A 22,976-nucleotide genomic window follows, 5' to 3' on the forward strand; every position below is an offset into this window, starting at 1 on the left:
AGTAAGCTAGAGAAAAGAAAATGGTATTAAAATCATAAGAGAAAATACATTTACAGTACTGTATGTTATTTAAGAAAAATCCACACATAAGTAGACCTGTGCAGTTCAAACCTGTGTTGTTCAAGAGTCAACTGTAATGAAAAAAATTTGATCTCATCCAGATATATGGGTGGGAAAGGGAGGAGTGTATCAGTAGACTTTTAGATAATTATGAATATTCTTCTTGGTACTATACCAGAACTTGGTAAGTAGAAGTCCCTTAAAGGTTACTTGCAATGTGAAATCTGAAACCATTAATAATAAACCTTTTGGACTCAGTTACATAAAAATCTATTGGTCTAATTTGCAGTTTCAACGTATGCGTAATTTTGTAATATCATGCATTAGGTCATTTGGAAATTGCCAGTTCACTGGGTTATGCAGATCTTCCAAATTTTGGCACATTTCATCATATGATATTAAAAATACCACCACCACCACCAATCTCATCAGAAAAATCTCTAAGTATCAGGAAGCTGTCAAGGTCATGGTGGCAGATACAAGTTTTCAAAAATTCTTACTTTTATTTGAAAGCCTGAATTTTATCATTGACAACAAATACTGTCCATTGTTTTCCTTTAAGTAATAGGCTATGCTCATTCTTGAGAAAATATCTGCCAAACACTCAAGTCTGAATAGCCAGCCACAGGGGATCAGCCACTTGTTCTTTCAAGGCAGTCCATGAAAATGGGGTGGGGGGGGGCTGTAGTTCAGCTTTGTAACCCAAATCTTGAAACTCAAACTATTTCCCAAGTGTTCTTCCTTGAGGCAGCCATCATACTTTGGTGTGCAACAGAAGCACTTCATGTATACTTCCCATTTAACAGACATAGCCTCAAGGGCTGAGATTTAATAAAACTACTTCATCAAGGACATGTTTAAGTGAAACTTTTTTTTTTTTTTTTTTAACTATTTGGACAATATTAGGCGATGGCTTTGATTTCTGTTAAGGTGTAAGTAGTTTTACATACTATTGTTTTTGTGCCACCAGTGCAAATGTCAACGTAGTGAAAAGAATAATGTCTTATGAAAGTGGTGACTTGTGCGTGATCACTATTTGACCTTGCTTTGACCACATTTGAAGAACCACTGGTCTCTTCGTCATCCTTTTCCAGCCACCTGTCTTTTTTTTTTTTTAAACTTTTTAAATGTTTATTTATTTTTGAAAGAGAGAGACAGAGCACGAGTGGGGGAGGGGCAGTGAGAGAGGGAGACACAAAATCTGAAGCAGCCTCCAGGCTCTGGGCTGTCAGTACAGAGCCTGATGCAGGGCTCGAATGCAAGAACCATGAGATCATGACCTGAGCTGAAGTCGGATGCTTAACCGACTGGGCCATCCAGAGGCCCCAGCCACCTGTCTTGATTCTGCTTGCCATCATCATCTCCTCTGCGGCTCTGCATATATTGTTCCTTTTGCCTACAATGTCTTTCCTAAGCAGTGGGAAAAATCCTATCTGTCTTTTAAGACCTGGTGTGTATTTCCTTTCTGAGAGAAGTCTCTTCTAAGCTGATCTAATCACTGTCTTTTATGCTTCTGTGTCGCTACACACATACATTGTTTTAGCATTTATTATATCGAAGGCAGAGGGGCTACTAACATCTTAAAGCACCCAACGTGTGTCAGACCCTGTGCAAAATCTTTTATGTGTTTTCCTATTATATCCTCAAATTAACTGTGTGTGATAGGTATCATTATAGTCACTGTACACTGAAGAACCAGACAAATAGCTAAAGCGAAGTCAAACCCAAGCCTGTTATTTCAGCAGTGTGATCATCTTTTCCCTGTTTGTCCCTATGGCACATATACAGCATACTGAAGATACTCAATTTATGTCACCTGAACAGTCAAATAAATAAATTTAGTAACAATCCCATAATAAAAGGCTCTATAAAGTCCCTTATCTTTTAGGGTTTGGCCTGAAGTCAAGTATTTTTCATTTCTTACAGTTTGGATTTGGTATCTTCATTACTTATAGAACAACTTGAATTTTCATTTCTTCCAACAGCGGGATGGTAATTTAATGATTACCACCACCATCAGGATGGAAACACAAAGGCTGACATTTGACAGTAATGTTTTTCCCTTTCAAAGTTGCTTTAAGTAAATACCAATGGTGTATCCAATTAAGTAATCATTGAAAAAGCAAATGATGTATCTTTAAAACTTTCCAAACAATTAAAAAAAAAGCACTACTTAAAACCTCTTTTTCTGCTCAATCTGAGCCATTATGAAATGTGAAAATTCCAGGGTGCCTCTAAGGAAATCTTAATACCTCACACATGGTTTACTTAGACTGCAGCACATATTTTTAGATTTAGGATGGCGGTGAGGTCATTGGCTCTCAAAGTGTAGCCCCAGGAGCAGCAGCAGGAGCAGCAGGAGCAGCAGCAGCAGCACCACCACCACCGGGGAACTTGTGAGAAGTGCAAATTATCAGGACCCACACCACCCCAGACCTACTGCATCAGAAACTGTGGGCGTGGGGCCTAGCAATCTCTGTTTTAACAGCCCTCAAGTTATTGTGGTGCATGGTTACATTTGAAACCAATGGGGCACACCAACTGCATCATTTGGATTCAGGGATGTTACTTACTAAGAACTGATAAAATTTGGAAAATATGACCAGCTCATTACAACATCTGTGAAAATATAAGCTGTACAGTAAGGGGTCTGCCATGCCACAGGGCCTGGGCTGCCCTCAAGCCCACATACGGTGGCACGGAGCCAAAGCAGAGAATCTCATTTCACAGAAGACATGCCAAATCAGTCTTGGCTCTCTCTTCCAGGAGGCAGATAAACACACCACAGCCATACTTAATGAAGAGTGAAGCCATTTATCGATCTGCAAGAACTATCTGACATAAGTAACTCCAACCATGTGCTACTTAAATTGCTTTTTTCCTAAATAAAACAGTAACCTGTAATACATGTGTTTTATTACTACTGGAGTACAATATTCTATCATCCACTTTCAACTACCTATGACAAGACTACTCTTTCCAGGAATATATTACTACTATTCTGCTTGCTTTGTTATTATATGGACTTAAGGAAAACAGGAACTTGCTAGCATTTTGACAACTATTTGGGGGTTATGTAAAAAGCTTATTTTTGTAAAGAGTATACAGATAAACATATAAACTTGCTAACATTTTGCTCGAAAAAGTGAAGGCATTAAGTACTCACTTCATTTTTATTTATACTTTTCTAATAAAAAAGCTGGTAAGAGGATCTGCCCTATCATAAGAGTTTGCTGTCTTTGCCAAAGAAAATGCCAGGCCTGGTAGAAAAGGCTTACTGTAAGTCAACAGGGAGGCAGACTTAGAATCAGATGGAAGAATACTCGGGGCATATCTTTGTTTAGAAGTAAAAAAGTACTGGGGTGCCTGGCTGGCTTAGTCGGTAAAGCATGTGACTCTTGATCATGCGGTTGTGGGTTCGAGCTGCATATTGGGTGTAAAGATTACTTAAAAATAAAACGTTTACCGTCATTTGCAGCAATGTGGATGGAACTAGAAGGCATTATGCTGAGTGAAATAAGTCAGAGAAGGACAGATACCATGTTTTCAATCATATGTGGATCTTGAGAAACTTAACAGAAGATCATGGGGGAAGAAAGGGAAGGAAAAAAGCTACAGAGAGGGAGGGAGGCAAACCACAAGAGACTCTTAAATACAGAGAAAAAACTGAGGGTGGATGGGGGGGCGTGGGGGAGAGGAGAAAATGGGTGATGGGCACTGAGGAGGGCACTTGTTGGGATGAGCACTGGGTATTGTATATAAGCCAACTTGACAATAAATTATATTCATAGAAATAAATAAATAAATAAATAAATAAATAAATAAATAAATAAAACGTTTAAAAATAAATAAATTAAGAAGTACAGGGGATATAAAGAAATCATCCCATTTGTTACAAATTTGGGATAGTGGTTCTTGTTTTTATTGGCAGTTCATTAATTTTGCTTACAATATGAATGAGAAACAACAATTTTAGGCTTCCTAAACATAAATGTTTATGTGAATGATTACAAGTGAAAATATAAAAACTTCATTTACTCTTGTGTTCATTAACAGTGCAACACTGTGGGAAGAATGCAAGCTTTAGAGTCAGCCAAACCAAAGTTTGAATTCTGACTCTGGCAGTTGTGAGCTATGTGAATCTGGTCAATTCTTAACTTCTCTGATTTTCAGTTTCCTCATCTGTATACAACCAATTTGTAGGGCTGTTGTATGGATTCAAGAGAACTATGTACAATGTGCTTTACACAGAGTAGGTGATCAAGAAAGAGTTATTAAAGAAGGAAAGAAAATGGATACCTAGAGAACTGAGGCGGGTGGGCCGTTTGCCCAGCTGGCATTATGGATTCTACTACTGGGTCTCAATCTCAGTAACCATCTTCTCTTATATCACCTACATGTTAAATAACTACAGACTGCTTGCCCCCAACTCCACCCCCACCCCAAAATTTCCACAATACTTGGAAGGAAGACAGAAAGAGACAGCATTAAAAAAACAAATATTCCCTGAAAACAAAGTAAGGATATAGAGCTACACCTTGGTGAAAGCCAGAACAAATCGCTTGAAGAGCTTTATTCCATCTACAGTGAGGGTAAGAAGAGTATCACCATTTATTCATTTGATCCTGTTTCTTCCTCACACTATCATAGCATTTCAAAGCAACATATTATTTACTGCTATTAGGGTGTTATGGATTTGCTTTTCTATGTTCAAGCCCCTCTGCACTCACCAGAATGCAGCAGGCTACTTTAGCTAAAGATCCAGGGCCATAAACCTTGTTCAGTGCAATAAGATCACTTTAATAATACTCTAATCTTGGAATGCAGTTATAAAGATAGATGATGGCCACTGAGTGCTACTTCCAGACAGAAATGGCTCTTATGCAACCTGAAAGATATAAAAAACTTAGCATCTAAAAATGTGTTAAAAAATTCTCATATTCTGCCATTCTATTTTACGTACCTGAGAATTTTTTTAGGGATCTGTGACGGAGAAGAATGACTCCTTTTCTTCTTCTCTGAGTCCTGTAGTAACCCATCCTCTGTCCCATCTTTTTCTACAAGTGCTGACTGGTCTGCTCTGGCCTTCTGATCCACACCGAGCTGGCTTTGGGCAGGATCACACCTGTACATAAAGACAATGGCTGGCTTCTCACTGGACTGTCCTTTTGCCTCTGTGAACCAGTGATGGCGCTGAACTGGAGGAGGCGGCAGCATGTGGATGACTGTGCCATCCAGGCCCACCAGTTTCCCTTTCTCTCGGTCTTTCTCTTTGTCATCCTCCTCGTCTGTTTTCCGGCGGCGGAAGAAGCTTTTAAATGATATCCAGCGTTTAGGTTTTGCATCAGCTGTCCGCCTGCTGCCTTCAGAGTGCAAAACTGATTCAGCTTCCGTTGACCTGGTAGGACTGGTTGGCTTGGTCCAGTTGGTGAAATGCCTCTGCAAAAGGTTGCCCGCATGGTAAGGGGAGGAAGTAGAACGAGGTGGGGGGAAGGGAGGGGGTGGCTCACCCTGGGAGTTAGCCACTAACTTGGAGAGAGGGGCAGTGACTGGCTTTGCGAGTGGATCTTTCCGTACTCTGGCAGTGGGACTTTCTGTGGTCTGAGGGGCTTCAGCCTCCCCACTGGGCTGAGACGTAAAGAGAGACTTGGGTCGGACTGGTGTACTCTTAGCAGCGTCAGCATCTGGAGGGACTGCATAGAGCTCTTCCACACTGCATGCTTTAGGGCCAGACTGGGGCATTTCTGGAGGAGACTGTGGTGGTTGGATAGAAGCCACAATCTGAGAAAGCACTGTGCTTGCTTTCTCTCTGGTGCTGGTGCTGCTGCTGCTGCTGACCGTCTGAGACTCCTGAGTACCTTCTATTTGGGCCACAGGTTCTTGAGTGGTTCTCTGGATCTTTGTTGGGGAGCTGTGGCCAGAACTATAACTTTTCTGTGGTGAAGACTGACCTCTGTTCAGACAGCTGTTAAACTCCTGAACCTTTTGAGCCACTGAGCCCCTTTTACGCTCTGTGCTGCTTGAAAGCCCTTTGGCTTGGGGGCACTCAGTAGGTTTGCTAGTGGTGTTATCGGACAGTTTTTCAGTTTCTATTTCTTCATAAGTATGGCTTATTACACTTGTGGTTTTTCCCTTCACTGAGAGTTCTCCACTTGTTCCAAGAAAACTTTTATAAATGGCTAGATTGTCATATGCATTTGGGTTGATTACAATGGGAACTTTGATGGCATTTTTAGAACTCCGAGCATAGGTTGGCTCGTCGTGAATGATGATTGGAAAAGGTGGCATACCAGCATTGTTATAACTATTAAATTTTATTTCAGACAAATTGGGTGACTTAACAGGGATGGTTTTAGAGGAAATGTTTGTAGTTGTCGGTGAAGTAGGTGCTGACTTGTGACAGTTTTTCCTTGGAGGGACATTTGGTCCAGTTCCACCACCAATTAATTCCACCTTGGGTATCTTTTGTCGTGGACTGGTACTGGAAGTCCATACTTCCTGGTATCGTATTGCACTGGATTTTTGGAAGTGGGCACTTATTTGTCCTGACGTCGATGCAGGTGATGTCATCGGAGAGTTTGGAGTAGAAGAGGAGATTTTTGTCTTGGGGCTGCTAATAGGGCCCTCGAGGTGCTCAGTGGCCATGGCTGCCGACACGTCCACGATAGTATATGGCTTGCACAGTGGCTGTTCCAGATTCACAACTCGGTAGGGCTTTGCTTGCTCTTCTACGGGGACAAGGTTAATGGTTACTGCTTGCCCAGCAATATCGGTAGAGGCTTTACTTTCTTGCTTCTCAGTCTGTACAGCAATCTTGCCGTCCTTCTCTTCTAATCGGAGAGCAAGCACTGCTTTGTGTGTTTCTGGAACTTTTACTGAGCTTTTAGGTGCTTGTGAGGAGTCCTTTTCCTGATTATTACCAGAGAGACTTTCATAATTGGGCTCACTTTCCTTCATGTCCTTAGAATTTCCCGGGTTACCAGGAGATACTCCTCCATTACAGATCTTCTGGGATAAACCACTGGCTGTCTCAGAACGTGACTCTTCTGTTAAAGAAGAGTCTGGTGATGTAGAATCAGATGACACCATGCTCTGCATGCTTCCTGGTCCACAGGAGACCACAGAATTCTCTTCATAACCATTTAGGATTTCATCATAACTGTCATCATAGTCTACAGCACAGATTCTCTGCAGAGACTTATTTCGCAGGGGGACAGTATTCCATTTTTTGTCCACAAAGAATCGAACAGGAGACAGAGTATTTGCCCTGAAGTTAGCAAAGCGGGGCTGCCCTCTCATGCGAATCTCCATGGCCAGCAGCTCTTCGTCGCTCTCATCCCAGCTCTCATGCTCCTCCTCCATGTTACTGAAAAGTACATCTTCCTCACTCTCCTCGCCACTAGAAAACTCTGGGTAACAGAACCGGCCCCCTTCATTACTGATCACTTCTGTGCTCCCACTCAGAATAACATGCTTGCCCTGAGTATCCTTTATACCGCCCATCATGCAACTTGGTGGAAGCTTTCTTTCCAATGATCTTTTATAGCAATCATTTATTCTTCCTAAGAATGTTTCTCTGGAGTTTGTTTCATTTCCTCTCATCTGAGGGGTGGTATCCAAGCCTGCTATCTCTTTTAACACATCAGTTAGACCATTATTGTTATTTGGTATCTTCTTTGCACTATCATTATTGCCATAGGGCTTAGGAACGTGGCTAAATCCTTCAATATCATCTTCATTATTATTATTAAGTGGTTTCTGATTCAAGGCCGTCCTGTTTCGGTTCCACCCTATGATGACAGGTTTGTTCTCACAGTGTTCTTGGATACTAAGTTCACCACATACACTCTGCCCATCTGCCACCATCATAGTGGGTTTCACAGCTATAGTGGGTTTTTTAGCCACAGGAGGACGGAAATTCCCAGTGTTCCTCATGCGGTGGTTATTACTGTGATTGGCATTAGTTTTCACATTGCCATGGGTGGCGGGTGCCTTCTCAGGGTCCGGGGGGAGCTGGTGTAAGCTTTTAGGCTTAAAGCAGTTCTTGCATTCACCAGGTTTCCACACGTGTTCAGTAAAGGTGTTACAAGCAGACATTTTTAAGAAAAGACCTTCACAGACAATGCTTTCCTTTCAGTGCATAGCAAAACTTTCATCCATCAGTTTTCACCTCCCCTATGTATCATAGCAGCTCTTGTAAGTATGATCAATCTGTGGGAGGGAAAAAAAAAAAGAAAATCTAAATGGAAAAGGCACAACGAGGCTTATCATGATGAATGACTTAAAAAAATTGGCTCCACTCCTAAACTTTTCTTTAAGAGAACAGATTGAAAGATTAATTAATTTGGGTGCTTTCTGAACTCCTTAAGCCAGTTAGCATTTTGGAAAGTTCGTCTTTCAGCCATAATTTTTGTATACTCTCATTGAACTATATATAATCTTTCACTTGATATCTATGTGGCAACGCTACTGTGAACTTCCCCTTCTGGAAGTGCGTTTCAAACTGCTCTTTTTATTATCTACAACCTGTGTGATACTTCTTAGTCCACTGTAGGTTCCTCCTCCACCTGCCCTTTTAATTTGGCTACCTCATAGACTCCTCAATCTGAGTGCATTCAAACTAAGCCTCCGGCTACCCCTTTTCTCAACTGCAAGAAACTTTTCTACTCTAATCAGCCCTCCTCTACTCTCCAGGCCACCTCCTTTCTCTGTCTTTACCCTATTTCAGTTAATGTCCCCATCATCTACTTAGATAACTAAACTCAATTCTTGACACCTCTTCCTTCACTTCTAACTCCTTAAATTAGTCTTGCCAATTCTATCTATTACATTTCACTGGAACTCTTTCTTGTCATTACCAGACCCTGCTAGCAGTTCAGATATTCACCATCTTTTGCCTAGATTCCTGCAATAAGCTGTTAACTGATCTTCATGCTTGCAGTCTCACCCCACTCCAATCCAACCTCTCTACATTTGCTACTCAAAATGTGGTCCCCACATAAGGAGTATTAGCCTTATTTGGGAACTTGTTAGAAATGCAGTATTTCAGGTATAACCCCAGACCTACTGGATCAGAATTCGTATTTAATGAGATACTACCATCAGATTTACCTTTCTGAAAAGCTAAGAGGATCAACTTACTACCTAGCTTAACTATTCTGTGCTCAGTCTTACCTACCCACTGACTCTCAAATGTCAGTGTGCAGACTAGGGGTTGCCAGCTAAGTAAGAACCACTTGGGGAAGCACTACACACCTACGTAGTCAATCTCTGAGGGAAGAGTCCACAAATTTGATTTTTTAAAACAAGTTCTCCGTGTTTGTTTGTTTGTTTTAACAAGTTTTAAGTGCACTGAGGTGTTGGAACCTCTGAGTTCTAGGAAGGAACACAAGCCCCTTAGGTTTTCATGATTTGGTCTTTGCCTCCCTTCTAGCTTTATGTCTTAAACATCAGCTAGTCTTATTAATGTTGTAAATCCCACTGGGCTACTCATTTCTCCTTGATACTATCAAAGCCACTTAGACATACCTCCATGAACAAGCACTTTCATTAAAAAAAAAAAAGTTTATGTATTTATTTTGAGAAAGAGAGAGTGTGCATACGTGTGTGCAAGCCGGGTAGAGAGAATCCCAAGCAGGCTCCGTGCTGTCTGCTGTCTGCTGTCTGCACAGAGCCCAAAGTGGGGCTCAATCTCATGAATCATGAATCATGATTTGAGGCAAAATCAAGAGTTGGTCACCTAACTGATTGAGCCACCCAGGTAGGTGCCCTGCACTTTCATTTTAAATTGTCTGTTTACTCACTAGTTTTTGAGCTTTTTAAGGTCTGGGCTCTATCTTGTTCATCTCTACATGTCTAGCATAAGGAGCTAAATAAATACGGTTTGACTAAATGTGCTGGGTTTAAAGTTTATTTAAAAAAAAACAACTAATCTTGTGACTCTCCCTTTTGTCTTAGGCACAGAGCTGCAGACTTTCCCACAGAATATCACTACAGTGTTATATTTCTAATTTGGATATTATAATAAAGTTGGCAGTAGGCATGTATGTGTAAGACTATTTTAATGGCTAGAGAGTTTAACTTTACTCATGTATAATGACAGCAAAAAAGATCTTTCATTTCATTAGAAATGCAGCGTTTCTGTCGAGTCTCAGCATGCGTGTAAAGAAAAGAATATTTTCTTTAGCTTGCATGTGTGTGTGCACACGTGTATGCGCGCACACACACACACACACACACACACACAGCTAAGTCCCTTGTGAACAATACTCATAAAGCATTCTGCCTCAGTGAAAGAAGTACAGACTTAAAGATCAAAGTATTCCATACAGAGAGCCCAACAGCCTGGCTGAAACCTAAGTTCATTCTTTGCTGGAGATTATCAAATGGCTCATTTCAATATGGTAAGAGTATATTTTTCAAGTGTTTGTTTGAAAACATTTATTTAGTCCTTCGGATATTCAAAAAGCTATCCCTTAGTTGATAAAAGCATTTCCTGCTAGTCTGAGATTGGAACATTTTGAGCAAGGAAAAGAATGGCATAAAATTATGCTGAAAAGGAAAGCACGGGCCAGATCATGCACGGCCCTTTAGGCTTTTAAAGATTACAGAGTTTATCTTAAGAGGAGTGGGAAGACACTGAAAGGTTTTAAATAGGGGAAACAACATGATCCAATTTGCATTTAAAAAAGCCAGCTCTGAGGAAAATACAAGAAATACGATACGTAGCTACAGATCTAACAAAATATGTACAAAATCTAAAATCTCTATGTAGAAAACTACAAAATGCTGATAAAAAGGTATCAAAGTGGACCTAAGTAAGTGGAGAGAGATACCAAGTTCTCTCAGTATTATGAAGACGTTAATTTCTCCCAAACTGCTCTGTAGATTCAACATAATTCTAAAAAAATCCAAGCAGGATTTTTTAGGAGAAATCAACAAACTAATTCTAAAATTTATACAGAAAGGCAAAGGAACTAGAATAGCCAAAGCAATTTTGAAAAAGAACGAAGTTGGAGGACTCATATTACCTGATTTTAAGACTTAGCATAAAGCTACAGTAATCCTGACAATGGGGTACTGGCAAAAGATAGAAACATAAATGGGGAAAGTGGGGCAAACAAATCTAGCCTGCTGCCTGTTTTTGTATGTCCTAAACTAAGGATGCTTTAAAATTTTTCAAATGATTAAAAAATCCAAAAGAATAGTATTTTGTGACAAGTGAAAATTACATGAAATTCCCAATAGAGTGCCCATAAATAAAGCTTTATGGGAAGATAGCCAGGCTCATTTGTTTGCATACTGTTCCTGGCGGCTTTATGCTACAGTGGGGAGTTGAGGAGCTTGGGACAGACTGCATGGGGTGCTCTCATCACTTTGCAGTGCTTTTCTTTTAAAAAAAATTTTTTTTAATGTTTATTTATTTTTGACAGAGAGAGAGAGAGACAGAGCATGAGCGGGGGAGGGGCAGAGAGAGAGGGAGACACAGAATCTGAAGCAGGCTCCAGGCTCTGAGCTGTCAGCACAGAGCCCAACGTGGGGCTCAAACCCACAGACCGCGAGATCATGACCTGAGCCGAAGTCAGATGTTCAACCGACTGAGCTGCCCAGGTACCCTTTTGCGGTGCTTTTCAAGCACTCCACAAATGGCAGCATTTCTACAGCTATGTGTATCACCCATGTAAAAAGACATTTTTCCAAGATAAAAATGTCAAATTTCACTACAGATATGCATCAATAAACATTTATAATCAAGTTTGATAAGAGGAAACACTAACTTTGCATCCTAGTTAAGCAAAATGTTATCCCTATCCCAAAAAAGAATTCCACTGTTTGTATTAGTAGAGCTGTGTTTCAGAAAATTGTACTCAATTACCGTATTTTGAAATTTGTTTTAAAAATTCACGGAAAAATTTTTTCTCTTGTTATACAAGTACTTACATAATATCTCCAATTTTGCCTTTGGGCCTATAGAACCTAAAATACTTACTATCTAGTTCTTTACAGAAAAACTGTGCTGACCCCTGACACAGATCAAAATAGGCACAGAAAGGAGTCCAGAAATAGAACCCTACAAATATAGGCAACTGATACATGCCTCTATCAGTGAATATTCTTTTCAACAAATGTGCTAGAATAATTGGATATCCATAGGCAACAAAGTAAACCTTGATTCATACCTCACATACTGTATATGAAAATTACCCCAGATCTAAGCATAAAGTGTAAAGCTATAGTGCTCGCTACAGCAGTACATATACTAAAGTGTAAAGCTATAGAGGTTTTAACAGGAAAAAAACAGAAGAAAATCTTTGTGACCTTGAATTAGGCTGAGTTCCCAGATACAATATGAAAAGCATGATTCATTAAAAAAAAAAAAAAACCAGACAATTTGGATTTTATCAAATTTTAAAAATGTTTGCTCTGACAAAGATACTGATAAGAGAATGAAAGATAAGCCACAGATGAGAAGTTTTTTGCCAAGTACATATCTGACAAAGGACTTTGTATCCAGAATATATGAAGAACTTTCAATATTTAATAAAAAGAAAATATCTGATAAAAAGTCGGCAAAAGGTTTGAGCAGTCACTTCACCAAAAGTACATGGATTGCATATTAACATGTGAAAGGTGCTAAATATCCTTAGTCATACAGAAATGCACATTAAAACTGCAGTGAGCTGCCACTATGCATCTATTAGAAAGGTTAAAATGAAAACAAAACCAAACACTGAGGGAGAATGTGGTGCAAGTGAAATTCATATGGTGCTGGTGGGAATGCAGACGGCATAGCCACTTTGGAAAACAGTTTGGCAGTTTCTCATAAAAGTTGAACACAAGCTTTCCATGGGACCCAGCAGTCTCACCAATAGGTACTCACCCAAGAGAAATGAAAAGTTATGTTTGCACTATAGCCTGTACACAAAGGTTTATAGGCAAAAACTGGAATAATCCAAATGTGTGGTGGTGGTTATAGGACTCCATGCATTTGTCAAAATTTATAGAACTGTACACTAAAAAAAGATTATGTAAATCAAACCTTAATACATCGGACTTAAAAATAAAAAACAGCTCTGGCTGCTATATGGACAATAAGCTGGTGGAAGACAGGAGAGAAAGCCAGGAGACTGTTCGAAGGGCTGCTGTTGGCAAAATAAGATATGATGAAGATCTGAATTAGGATGTGGCATCATGGAAGGCAGAGAAATGTAGATTCACGAATGACTAGATTCTGGAGAGAGTAATAGATGTTGAGATTTGGGTTTATGTACTTAAATGATTTGTGGGGCCATTTACTGAGATAGACAACACTGGAGGAGATGACGCAACTTTTCGGCAATAAGATTATTAGTCCATATTTTGTTACCATATAATAGAGAAAACAGGTGAATTTAGAAGTCTGGAACACAGAAGGGAATTCTGCTGTTCTTGTGGGTTTGGGAATAACTACAGAAATATCCAGGCTAAAAAGAAAAGAAGAGTGAGCTGGGGAGGTGGTCTTGGTGGGTGAACCAGGGAGAAGAGAATAACTCTTAAGAAAACTCAAAAATGAATAAACTGAGGGTTGATGGGGGGTGGGAGGGAGGGGAAAGTGGGTGATGGGCATTGAGGAGGGCACCTGTTGGGATGAGCACTGGGTGTTGTATGGAAACCAATTTGACAATAAATTTCAGGAAAAGGAAAAAAAAAAGAAAAATAAACATTTTATTCATTTAGCAAAAAAAACCCAAAAAACAAAAAACCAAAACCTAAAAAATAACAGTCATAACTGTGTGACACAGAGCCAGATGAGGAGATTTCATGAAGGGGGAGAAGACAACTATTTCAAATGCTGCGGAGGGGTAATGGGGGGACTGAGGACCTAAACTGCCCATTGGACTTGGTAACATGAGCTCATTGGTGACTTCAACTGTAACTATTTTGATGCAGCAGTGGGGATGGAAAGCAGACTGTGGTCAGCTGAAGAGTGAGAAGGTAGAGTGAGTAATTGTAGACAACTTTTGGAAGAGTTTATGTGGGAAGTAGAAGAAAGAAAGAGCCAGGCATATATGGGGAGGAGGTGCTGTCCAGAAAGGATTTCCTTAGATTAAGATGGCAAAAACTACATCATGTTGAGTATTAATACTAGAGAAAGACACAGGAGAATGGGAGACGCTAAAGAGACAGGAAAAAGGTAGATAATCCCAAACCTAAGAATGTTAAAACTGAGCAGGCCGCGGTTTGATCCTTCTGTTTTATGGATGAGGAAGGCTGAAGCCCCCCTGAAGGGCCATGCTGTGAATGAGAAAAGACCTGAGAAAGAACTGAGATTATTCAAGGCTACAGCAATTTACAATATGTTTTGTTTTCAAATAATTTTTTCTATTGTTACCTGAATTTTTTTCTTTTGTTATATAGATGTTCACTGTGAAAAATCAGAAAAGCATAAAAGAAAATAGAAATCATGTGTAATCCTATTACTTGGAAGTAACTTCTATCAGTAGTTTAGGGCAGTCCGTGTCAATCACCAAGAATTTTTTTAAAAAGATATTCCCTGTTGGGGCACTTGGGTGGCTCAGTCGGTTAAGCATTCGACTCTTGATTTCAGATCAGGTCGTGATCTCACGGTTCAGTTCGGTTCCTGGGTTTGAGTCCCACATCTGGCAAGTGCTGACAACACAGAGCCTGCCTGGGATTCTCTCTCTCCCTCTCCCCTGCTCAAGCTCACATTCTCCCTTTCTCTCTCAAAATAAATAAATACACTTAAAAAAAAAAAAAAAGGCATTCCCTGTCTACTCAGCACCATGTGGCATTAAATATAAAAGAATAAGGCATCCTGGCCTAATATCTTGTTAACCAAGTTAAATCCACCACTGATAAGAGAGGGATTCAATTTTCTCTTTTAAGTAGTACAGTATATTTTCTTTTTCCAAGCCTGGCAGATAAATAGTAAAAATAATTCCCCATGTTGAGTGCTAGTAAGTTAATTCAGTCAAGAAAGGGCTGCTGAGTTGATTAGCAGCTATCACATTATCAACAGGACAAATGAGATTCACCAGGAACACAATTAGCTATGTCAGTGCTGTGTGCAACAGAAAGCCATCAATAAAACTGAAACCTTGGAGCTGACATTCTTTTACAAATTCTGTGTACATCTGTATTCACACTGCTGTAAAACTGAGATGAATCAAGCAAACACCTTTAGCAAGCACCAGATGGAGCTGCTGGCTAAGCCACTAAGCCTTAACTACAAGGGCTTCAGTTTTCAACACTAATTATGTTTGGAGACAAAGATGTGCACTTAAAGACACTGTCAAAACTATTTCAACTTATAACAGGCTCTTAGAAAGAAAAGCTGTACCCGATCAGATGTAGCGCTGTCCAAGGAGCGATCCTTGGGCTCTACTGCCTTTGTGAAATAACTTCATTGGCACTCAGTAACTAGCAGTTTTGCCTGCTCAACACTGACACCCCAAAGCAGGAAATTCTAGTCACCAAAGTTCTGCTTGAGAAATAAAATATGTGTCTCCTGAGGCACTTAAGAAAATATGACAGTCTACCCTGGTGTCTTCTATTTATTTGCCAAGACAGGTCTGATACGGAGTACCCAAATGGAGTGTTTGATAAGAAAACTCATTTGCTTCCACATTCCTTACAATCTCAAAGCAAACCCCACAGACGAATGGTTGATGAGAGAGTTGAATGGCTGAAGCTGCCCCCAGACGCCAGCTAGGATTCCATGATCTAAGATCTGATTTCATATGTGACGGTTTTTAAGACCAAAGCCCTTCAGGCTACAGATGAAACTGTTGAAGAGTAGCCTATTTCACTTCAAGTTGTGACAGCTTTTAAGAACCTATTACTGTTTTTTACTCTCTCTACTGCTATATGGACAATGACAATAATTAGTTTGCTTCGAGTCCAACGGTTTCAAGCAGATTTGATACAAAACAACTAAATCCACACTGGATTTCAATCTTGGAATAAACAGGCCCACAGAAAGGGCTGGAGCTCCTCAAGCTGGATGCAATTTCCAAGTCAGTGAAGAGGGGAGACTGTGTAGGTGGTATATTAAACACCATATATAGAGTGTTTCCTAAAGGCACCCAAGGAGAATCTGTTCATAATAAAGGAGGATGGGGAATGGACTGCTAAGCTCCTTCCCCAATCCTATGACTCCCGGAGGCCATTGTTTCTCTTCATAAAATCTGTCACATTGCCATAGAGACAGAGTCAAGAATCCTCAGTGCTGTACATGGCTTTTAAGGACACTTTCAGTGAGGAACTACTGCCTATATGTCATCCTACACATTTGTCCATCTCCAGGATACTGGGGTAAAATTTACAAGTCAGGGTTCTCATTAGGCTTTTGTAATGGCGCATGTGGGTTACTTATATAAAAAAAGGAAAGGAAAATGTGACAAGTATCCCCACGTCACTGTTCCCAACCTTTCCTTCTGCACAGTGAAAAACGCTGACCCGATACCTCAGCCAGCTGCCAAACCCTTCAGTAGATGACTAAAAGGGTGGGGAAAGGAAGAGAAAAGCAAAGCTGCAGGAAAAGACTTTGTAGGAGATAAAACACGGCTTTAATTTGGAACATGAATGGAAATTCCATGAGTGAAAGCAACCTTCCTTATGTGACATCTGACCTCCTCCCCACCCCTTCGTGGAAGAAAAAAATCACACTTCTTTGCTATCACAACAGTAGGCAAGATCTTAAGATATAAGGGTCTCCTGTTTAAAGAAGAAAGCAAAGTAAAACCTGCTTAATTTGGAAAACGTAACTAGAGCTCTGTTGAAAGGAGGAAGCCCATGCACTTCCAACTGCTCTAACCACAAGTTTTTCTCTAGCCATTTACTGTTCCTGTCACATGGTAGCCATCTCCGGATAAGAGCCATGCGTCAGCAAACACACGACTGTAAAGCGGCACCGCTTAGCTCCCAACTCAGTTTTTAAGTTCAAACTCTTTGATGAACCAGTTCAATAATAATAATAATTACTATTATAAACTTGGTAATAACTAGTCATAAGATTATAAGTTCCAAAACGTACACTGAACCCACCTCAGATCCCTACTTAAGAAGGTATACATCAGAGAGGAGGTTAAAATGTTATCTAATAACAGCCAAGGACTCCACAGTCTCTTGCAGTTTTATTCCGTTCACAAGCTGTTCCCTCTGCTTGGAACGTATTTCATCTAGCGCTGTTTCATTAGGCAAAACTATTTATCCTTTAAGACCCAGTTCAAATTTTACCTGTGTGATGAAGCTTTACCTGACTTCCTAAAAACCTTTATTATAATACCATGTTGTATGGTAGTTACAGAAGTCCCTAGAAGGCAAGGCTATGTCTTTTTATTTTTTTTTAAGTTTATTTATTTATTTTGAGAGAGAGAGAGAGACAGACAGACAGACAGACAGACAGTACCAGCTGGGGAGGGGCAGAGAGACAGCGAGAGAGTGAGAGAATCCCAGGCAGGCTCCACTTAGTGAGTACAGAGCCCAATGTGGGGCTCGATCTCAAGAACCATGAGATCATGACCTCAGCTGAGATCAAAAGTCAGATGCTTAACCGACTGAGCCACCCAGGTGCCCTGGCAAGGCTGTGTCTTTTTCATGTCTATATCTCTTGGATTGCTTGGAAGATACTGGATACTAAATAAACGCTTGCTGAGTAATAATAATTTTAGCTATCTAGCATTTACTACTAAGTGCCAGGCACCACTTGAAGCATTTTTTTACACATGAAAGCTCTTATTCTCATAAAAACCCTACGATGTACATAATTATTAGCTTCATTTTACTAATGAAGAAACTGAGACCTGTTCAAGGTCACACAGTTAGTAAATGACAGAGACAGGATGGATGAAGGGATGAATGAATGCATATATGCACAGATGGTAAAGTTCAGCTATCCCTAGCATCTGGAGGCTGATTTAGCCACAGCATGGTGATACCTGAAAGGCGGTCCACTCAGCAGCAGCAGCACTGCCCACCACCGAGGAATTCTAACTTGAACAAAGAAGTGTCAGAAGGAGGCACACCCACACCTTCCTAGCTCAGCTCTGAGGTGGGCAGGGTCCATGTGCTCACAGCAAAGCTGTGGAAGCAAGCTAGGAAGAAACCAACAAGCATATATAATTAGCTATGGCTGCCCCCAAAGTTGTGCTTTATGTGCTTCAGAGTGAATATTTGGAGGCAAATTAAGCATAATCTTTCAGGAGCCACCCCTATTAGGAGGGCCTCTTTTGTAGCTTATTGAGAATGAAGGGTGAGATGCTGCTAGAAGCTGCCTTGCCGTGTTCTTCCTCTCCACTGCCTGCAACTGCAGAGCCAACTGTCAAGTGAAGAAAGCCGGACTGTAGGCTAACTGAAATGTGAAAAGATAGGTGATCTCTGGTATAAAACAAAAGAATAAAAGGGGCGCTTGGCTGGCTCAGTCGGTGAAGCATGTAACTTTTGATCTCAGGGTTTTAAGTTTGAGCCCCACGTTGGGTGTAGACATTACTTAAAAAAAAAACAATCTTTAAAACAAAACAAAGGAATAAGAAAGAGGGGAAATGAGGACTGCAAAATTCAAAGGTAAGAAAAAGAAGAGAAAGGAGGAAAAGGAAGTTGGGAAGGAAAGAGAAATAACAAAACAGTCAATTATTCTGAGAGAAATCCCACTAGAATGTTTATAGCAACATCATCAGAGGAAGCAATAATGTCATTTGTTACCACACTTCACCATTTCTGGAGGCTTTACTGTCTTGTGGGACTTGTACATTTGCTATGAAGTATTAATTTTCCAATCAAACTAAATTTTCCCTACCCCAGCTATAGAAAAGAGTAAACAATACATTCTGTAAAACATTTATAATTTAGACTTTTAAAGAGAAAAAGCACTTCTAAATTAAAGTCTGAGTTATACAATACTTTAAAGAAATATAAATTCATTGCTTTCAAAGGGACACCATAACAAACTAGTGTAACAGTTTTTCCTGGTAAAAGTATTTGGAGGACCTGTTCTAATAAATAAATAAGAATTATTTTTATGATGGTTACAAATAAATAATGGCTTAAAAATACATTAAAAGAGTATCTTTCAAACTGGGATCCAGGATCTTTTTCAAGGGTCTATACATGAGTTTTCCAAAATAACTTTAATATTGAACTGAAAACAAAGTTTACATCTAAAATTAATTGATATGAACATATGCTGGATCATTGTAATGGCCACTTAAAACAAAGCATAGCAACATGATTTGCAACATGATTACTAATGTACAGATACATTTGTTTTTCTAGTCTGAACTGGCATCAAGCACACAATTTTAATTGTAAGGAATAATGAGAAAAGTAGGAGGCTCACTTAACATGTAAATGATACAGTCCCACTAAGTAAAGACCAAAATGAAATAATGGTGCAGTCACCGCACATTGTATTGATCCTGGATTTTCAACATCTGAGAAAGAAATGTGGCAGAAAAAGAGAGTCAATGGTAATGAAAGCTGCCAAGACACCTTTGGGGGTGGCAGACAGCTCCATACTCATGTTGTGAGCAGCAATTCAGTTTTGGCAAAACATCATCACTTTATTAAAGTAACGTTAATTTGCATTTCATTATGTTTTACAGGCTTTTTTTTTGTACTTTTAAGTTTGTTTCAGTTTAGAGTTAAAAGAGAAATCCAAGTGTAAGGAATTTATATCTAATTTTATTTGTTCATATTTAAGTAAAATTGTAATAATGCGTGTCAATGGTGAAAGACTCCAATTTTTAGCCAATTAAAAGGAGCCTATAAATTACTAACGTTTGAAAGTAGTGCTTAATAACAATATTCTCTTATGTCAGGTAAGCATTCCTCTTGTGACCTTACTTACATTATTAACTTGCTAAGCATCTGTTAAAGGAGTATAATAGTCATCTATCTCACAGAGGCTGTTGTTCAAATGAATTAAGATAAAATATATACAGATTGCATTGAATCTATAGATAGCTTTGAGTAGTATGGACATTTTAGCAATATTAATTCTTCCGATGTTTAAACACAGGATATCTTTCCATTTGTTTGTGTCTCCTTTAACTTCTTTCATCAGTCTTATAGTTTTCATTATACACATCTCCCATTTCCTTGGTTAAAGTTATTCCTAAGTATTTTATTGGTTTTAATGCTATTGTGAATGGGATTTTTTCTTTCTTTCTCAGATATTTTGTTGTTAGTGTATAGAAACACAGCTAGGGGGCACCTGGGTGGCTCAGTCAGTTAAGCGTCCGACTTCGGCTCAGGTCATGATCCTGCGGTCCGTGAGTTCAAGCCCCGCGTCGGGCTCTGTGCTGACAGCTCAGAGCCTGGAGCCTGTTTCAGATTCTGTGTCTCCCTCTCTCTGGCCCTCCCCTGTTCATGCTCTCTCTCTCTCTCTCTGTCTCAAAAATAAATAAATGTTAAAAAAAATTAAAAAAAAAAAGAAAAGAAACACAGCTAGTTACTGTATATTGATTTTATATCTTGTGACTTTACTGAATGCATTTACTGAATGCATTGATTAATTCCAAGAGTTTTCATGGTCATCTTTAGGATTTTCTATCTATAAAATCGTATCATAATTTTATCATCAATTTTACTACTTCTTTTCTGATTCAATGCAATCCCCATCAAAATCCCAATGGCAGTTTTCACAGAAATATAAAAAACAATCCTAAAATTTGTATGGAACAATAAAAGACTCTAAATAGCCAAAGAAAACCTGAGAAAGGAAAAGCCAAAAGCATTACACTCCTGATTTCAAGCTATACTATAAAGCTACAGTATGGTACAAAGGTATAGTATGGTACTGGCTTAAAAATGGACACACAGACCAATGGAAAAGAACAGACAGCCCAGAAATAAACCCATGCATATATATGGTCAATTAGTTCACAGCAAAGAAGCCAAGAATATACAACACAAAAGGAGTCTTTTCAATAAGTGGAATTGGGAAAACTGGACAGTCACACACAAAAGAATGAAACTGAATCCCTGTCTTACACCATACACAAAAATCAATTCAAAATGGATTAAAAACTTAAACACAAGGCCTGAAACTTAAACATAAGGCATAAAACTCCTAGAAGAAAAAAGAGGGGAACAAGTTCCAATTGTTGTCTTGGCAACAATTTTTTGAATATGACACCAAAAGTACAAGCACCAAAAGCAAAAATTGACAAATGGGACTATATCAAACTAAAAAGCTTCTGCACAACAAAAGAAACAATCAACAAAATCAAAAGTCAGCCTACAGAATGGGAGAAAATATTTACAAATCATATACTGGATAAGGAATTAATATCTGAAATATATAAAGAACTCGTAACTCCATAACAAAACAAAAACAAACAAACACACAACCACAGATTTTCAAAAGGGCAAGGGAACTAAAAACATTTTTCCAAAGAAGGTGTCCAAATGAAAAGATGCTCATCGCCAATCATTAGGGAAATGCAAATCAAAACCACCATGAGATATCACTTTACACCTGTTAGAATGGCTATCATCAAGAAGATAAGAGATAACAACTGTTGGCAAAGATGTGGAGAAAAGGGAATCCTGTCCATTGTTGCTAGGAATGCAAATTGGTTCGGCCACCATGGAAAACAGTATGGAGGCTCCTCAGAAAATTTTCAGTAGAACTACCATATAATCCAGCAATCCCACTTCTAGGTATAAAGAAATGAAAACAGAGTATCAAAAAGATATCTGCACTTCTCTATTTATTGCAGCATTATTCACAATAGCCAAGATATGGAAACAAGTGTCAATCAACAGATGAATGGATAAAGATAATGTGGTATGTACAATGGAATATTATTTAACCATGAGAAAGAAGGAATCTTGCTATTTGTGACATAAATGGATCTTGAGGGCATTATGCTAAGTGAGATAAGTCAGAGAAAGACAAATACTGCAACATATCACAGTCTAAAAAAGTCGCATTCACAGAAACAGAATAGAGTGGTGGTTATCAGGGGCTTGGTGGGGGGGCGGGGGTGGTAATTGGACAGATGTTGGTCAAACTTGCAGTTAGAAGATGAGTAAGTTCTGGAGATCTAATGCAGAACAATAGTGATTACAGTCAACAATATGTATTATATACTTCAAAGTGGCTAAGAGACTAGGTCTTAAAGGTTCTACCACAAAAAAGAAATGATTATGTGACATAATAGAGGTATTAGCTAATGCTATGGTGGTAATCATATTGCAATATATAAATGTATCAAATCAACACATTGTACAACTTATATTTATGCAATCTTATGTCAATTACATCTCAAACTATATAAAGTGCACAACATAGAGGTTGATTTACAATAAGCGCTTCATAAATATTCGTTCTTTCCTCCTTTATTAAATCTCTATATCAATGGAGGACAGGAAGGGGAATGATCCCTTCCAGTACCCTCCATACATATCTGTATGCCATCTTGACAGACCAGTTGGGCTCTGCTATTTCTATGGAGATACTGGTAACTATCCTGGTAGGCCTCAATTACCATGGATGGTTTAATTGAAAGTTACAGCTAACCTGCACACCAATCTACCATTTATTGTTTCTACAGGGAAAATAAACGTACTCCAAGTTCTGAACAACAGACTTGCAAAGAAACTTCAGCGTTCTGTTTTGGACTTGGGTTTTGCATTAGTTTCAAGAGATGCTGTCAGATTGTATCAGGAAGGGGTTGCTGTACAATAGGGCAATGTGATATTACCTGTGCTTTAAGAATTCAGGCAAATGTGGAAAAGGACACATTGACAGGAGGTAATGTGGTTAGCTCAACTATTACTATACTAGAGTAGGTAAGGCCCCAAATTAACACAGAAGTAGCAGGAAATAATGAGCAGGGGCTGATCTGAGAGGCCAAATGGATAACACTTAGCAGCCAGTGGGAGACTAGTGGAGAGGGACGGGGACGGAC

At 39.3% G+C, this 22,976-nt stretch overlaps 1 protein-coding gene across 7 annotated transcripts in view; it reads right to left on the minus strand.

The window, feature by feature from the left end:
• The window catches only part of PEAK1 (pseudopodium enriched atypical kinase 1), a 324,368-nt gene that overhangs the window by 79,467 nt on the left and 221,925 nt on the right, over window positions 1–22,976 (minus strand). For all 7 annotated transcript variants that reach the window (XM_058736962.1, XM_058736967.1, XM_058736964.1 and 4 more), the window contains one exon: window positions 5,024–8,271. In XM_058736962.1, coding sequence (XP_058592945.1) covers window positions 5,024–8,157 — 3,134 coding nt within the window. In that variant the 5' untranslated portion in view covers window positions 8,158–8,271. The remainder of the gene's footprint in view (window positions 1–5,023; window positions 8,272–22,976) is intronic.

The sequence above is a fragment of the Neofelis nebulosa genome, chromosome 7 (genome assembly GCF_028018385.1).
Source record: "Neofelis nebulosa isolate mNeoNeb1 chromosome 7, mNeoNeb1.pri, whole genome shotgun sequence".
Lineage (NCBI taxonomy): Eukaryota > Metazoa > Chordata > Mammalia > Carnivora > Felidae > Neofelis > Neofelis nebulosa.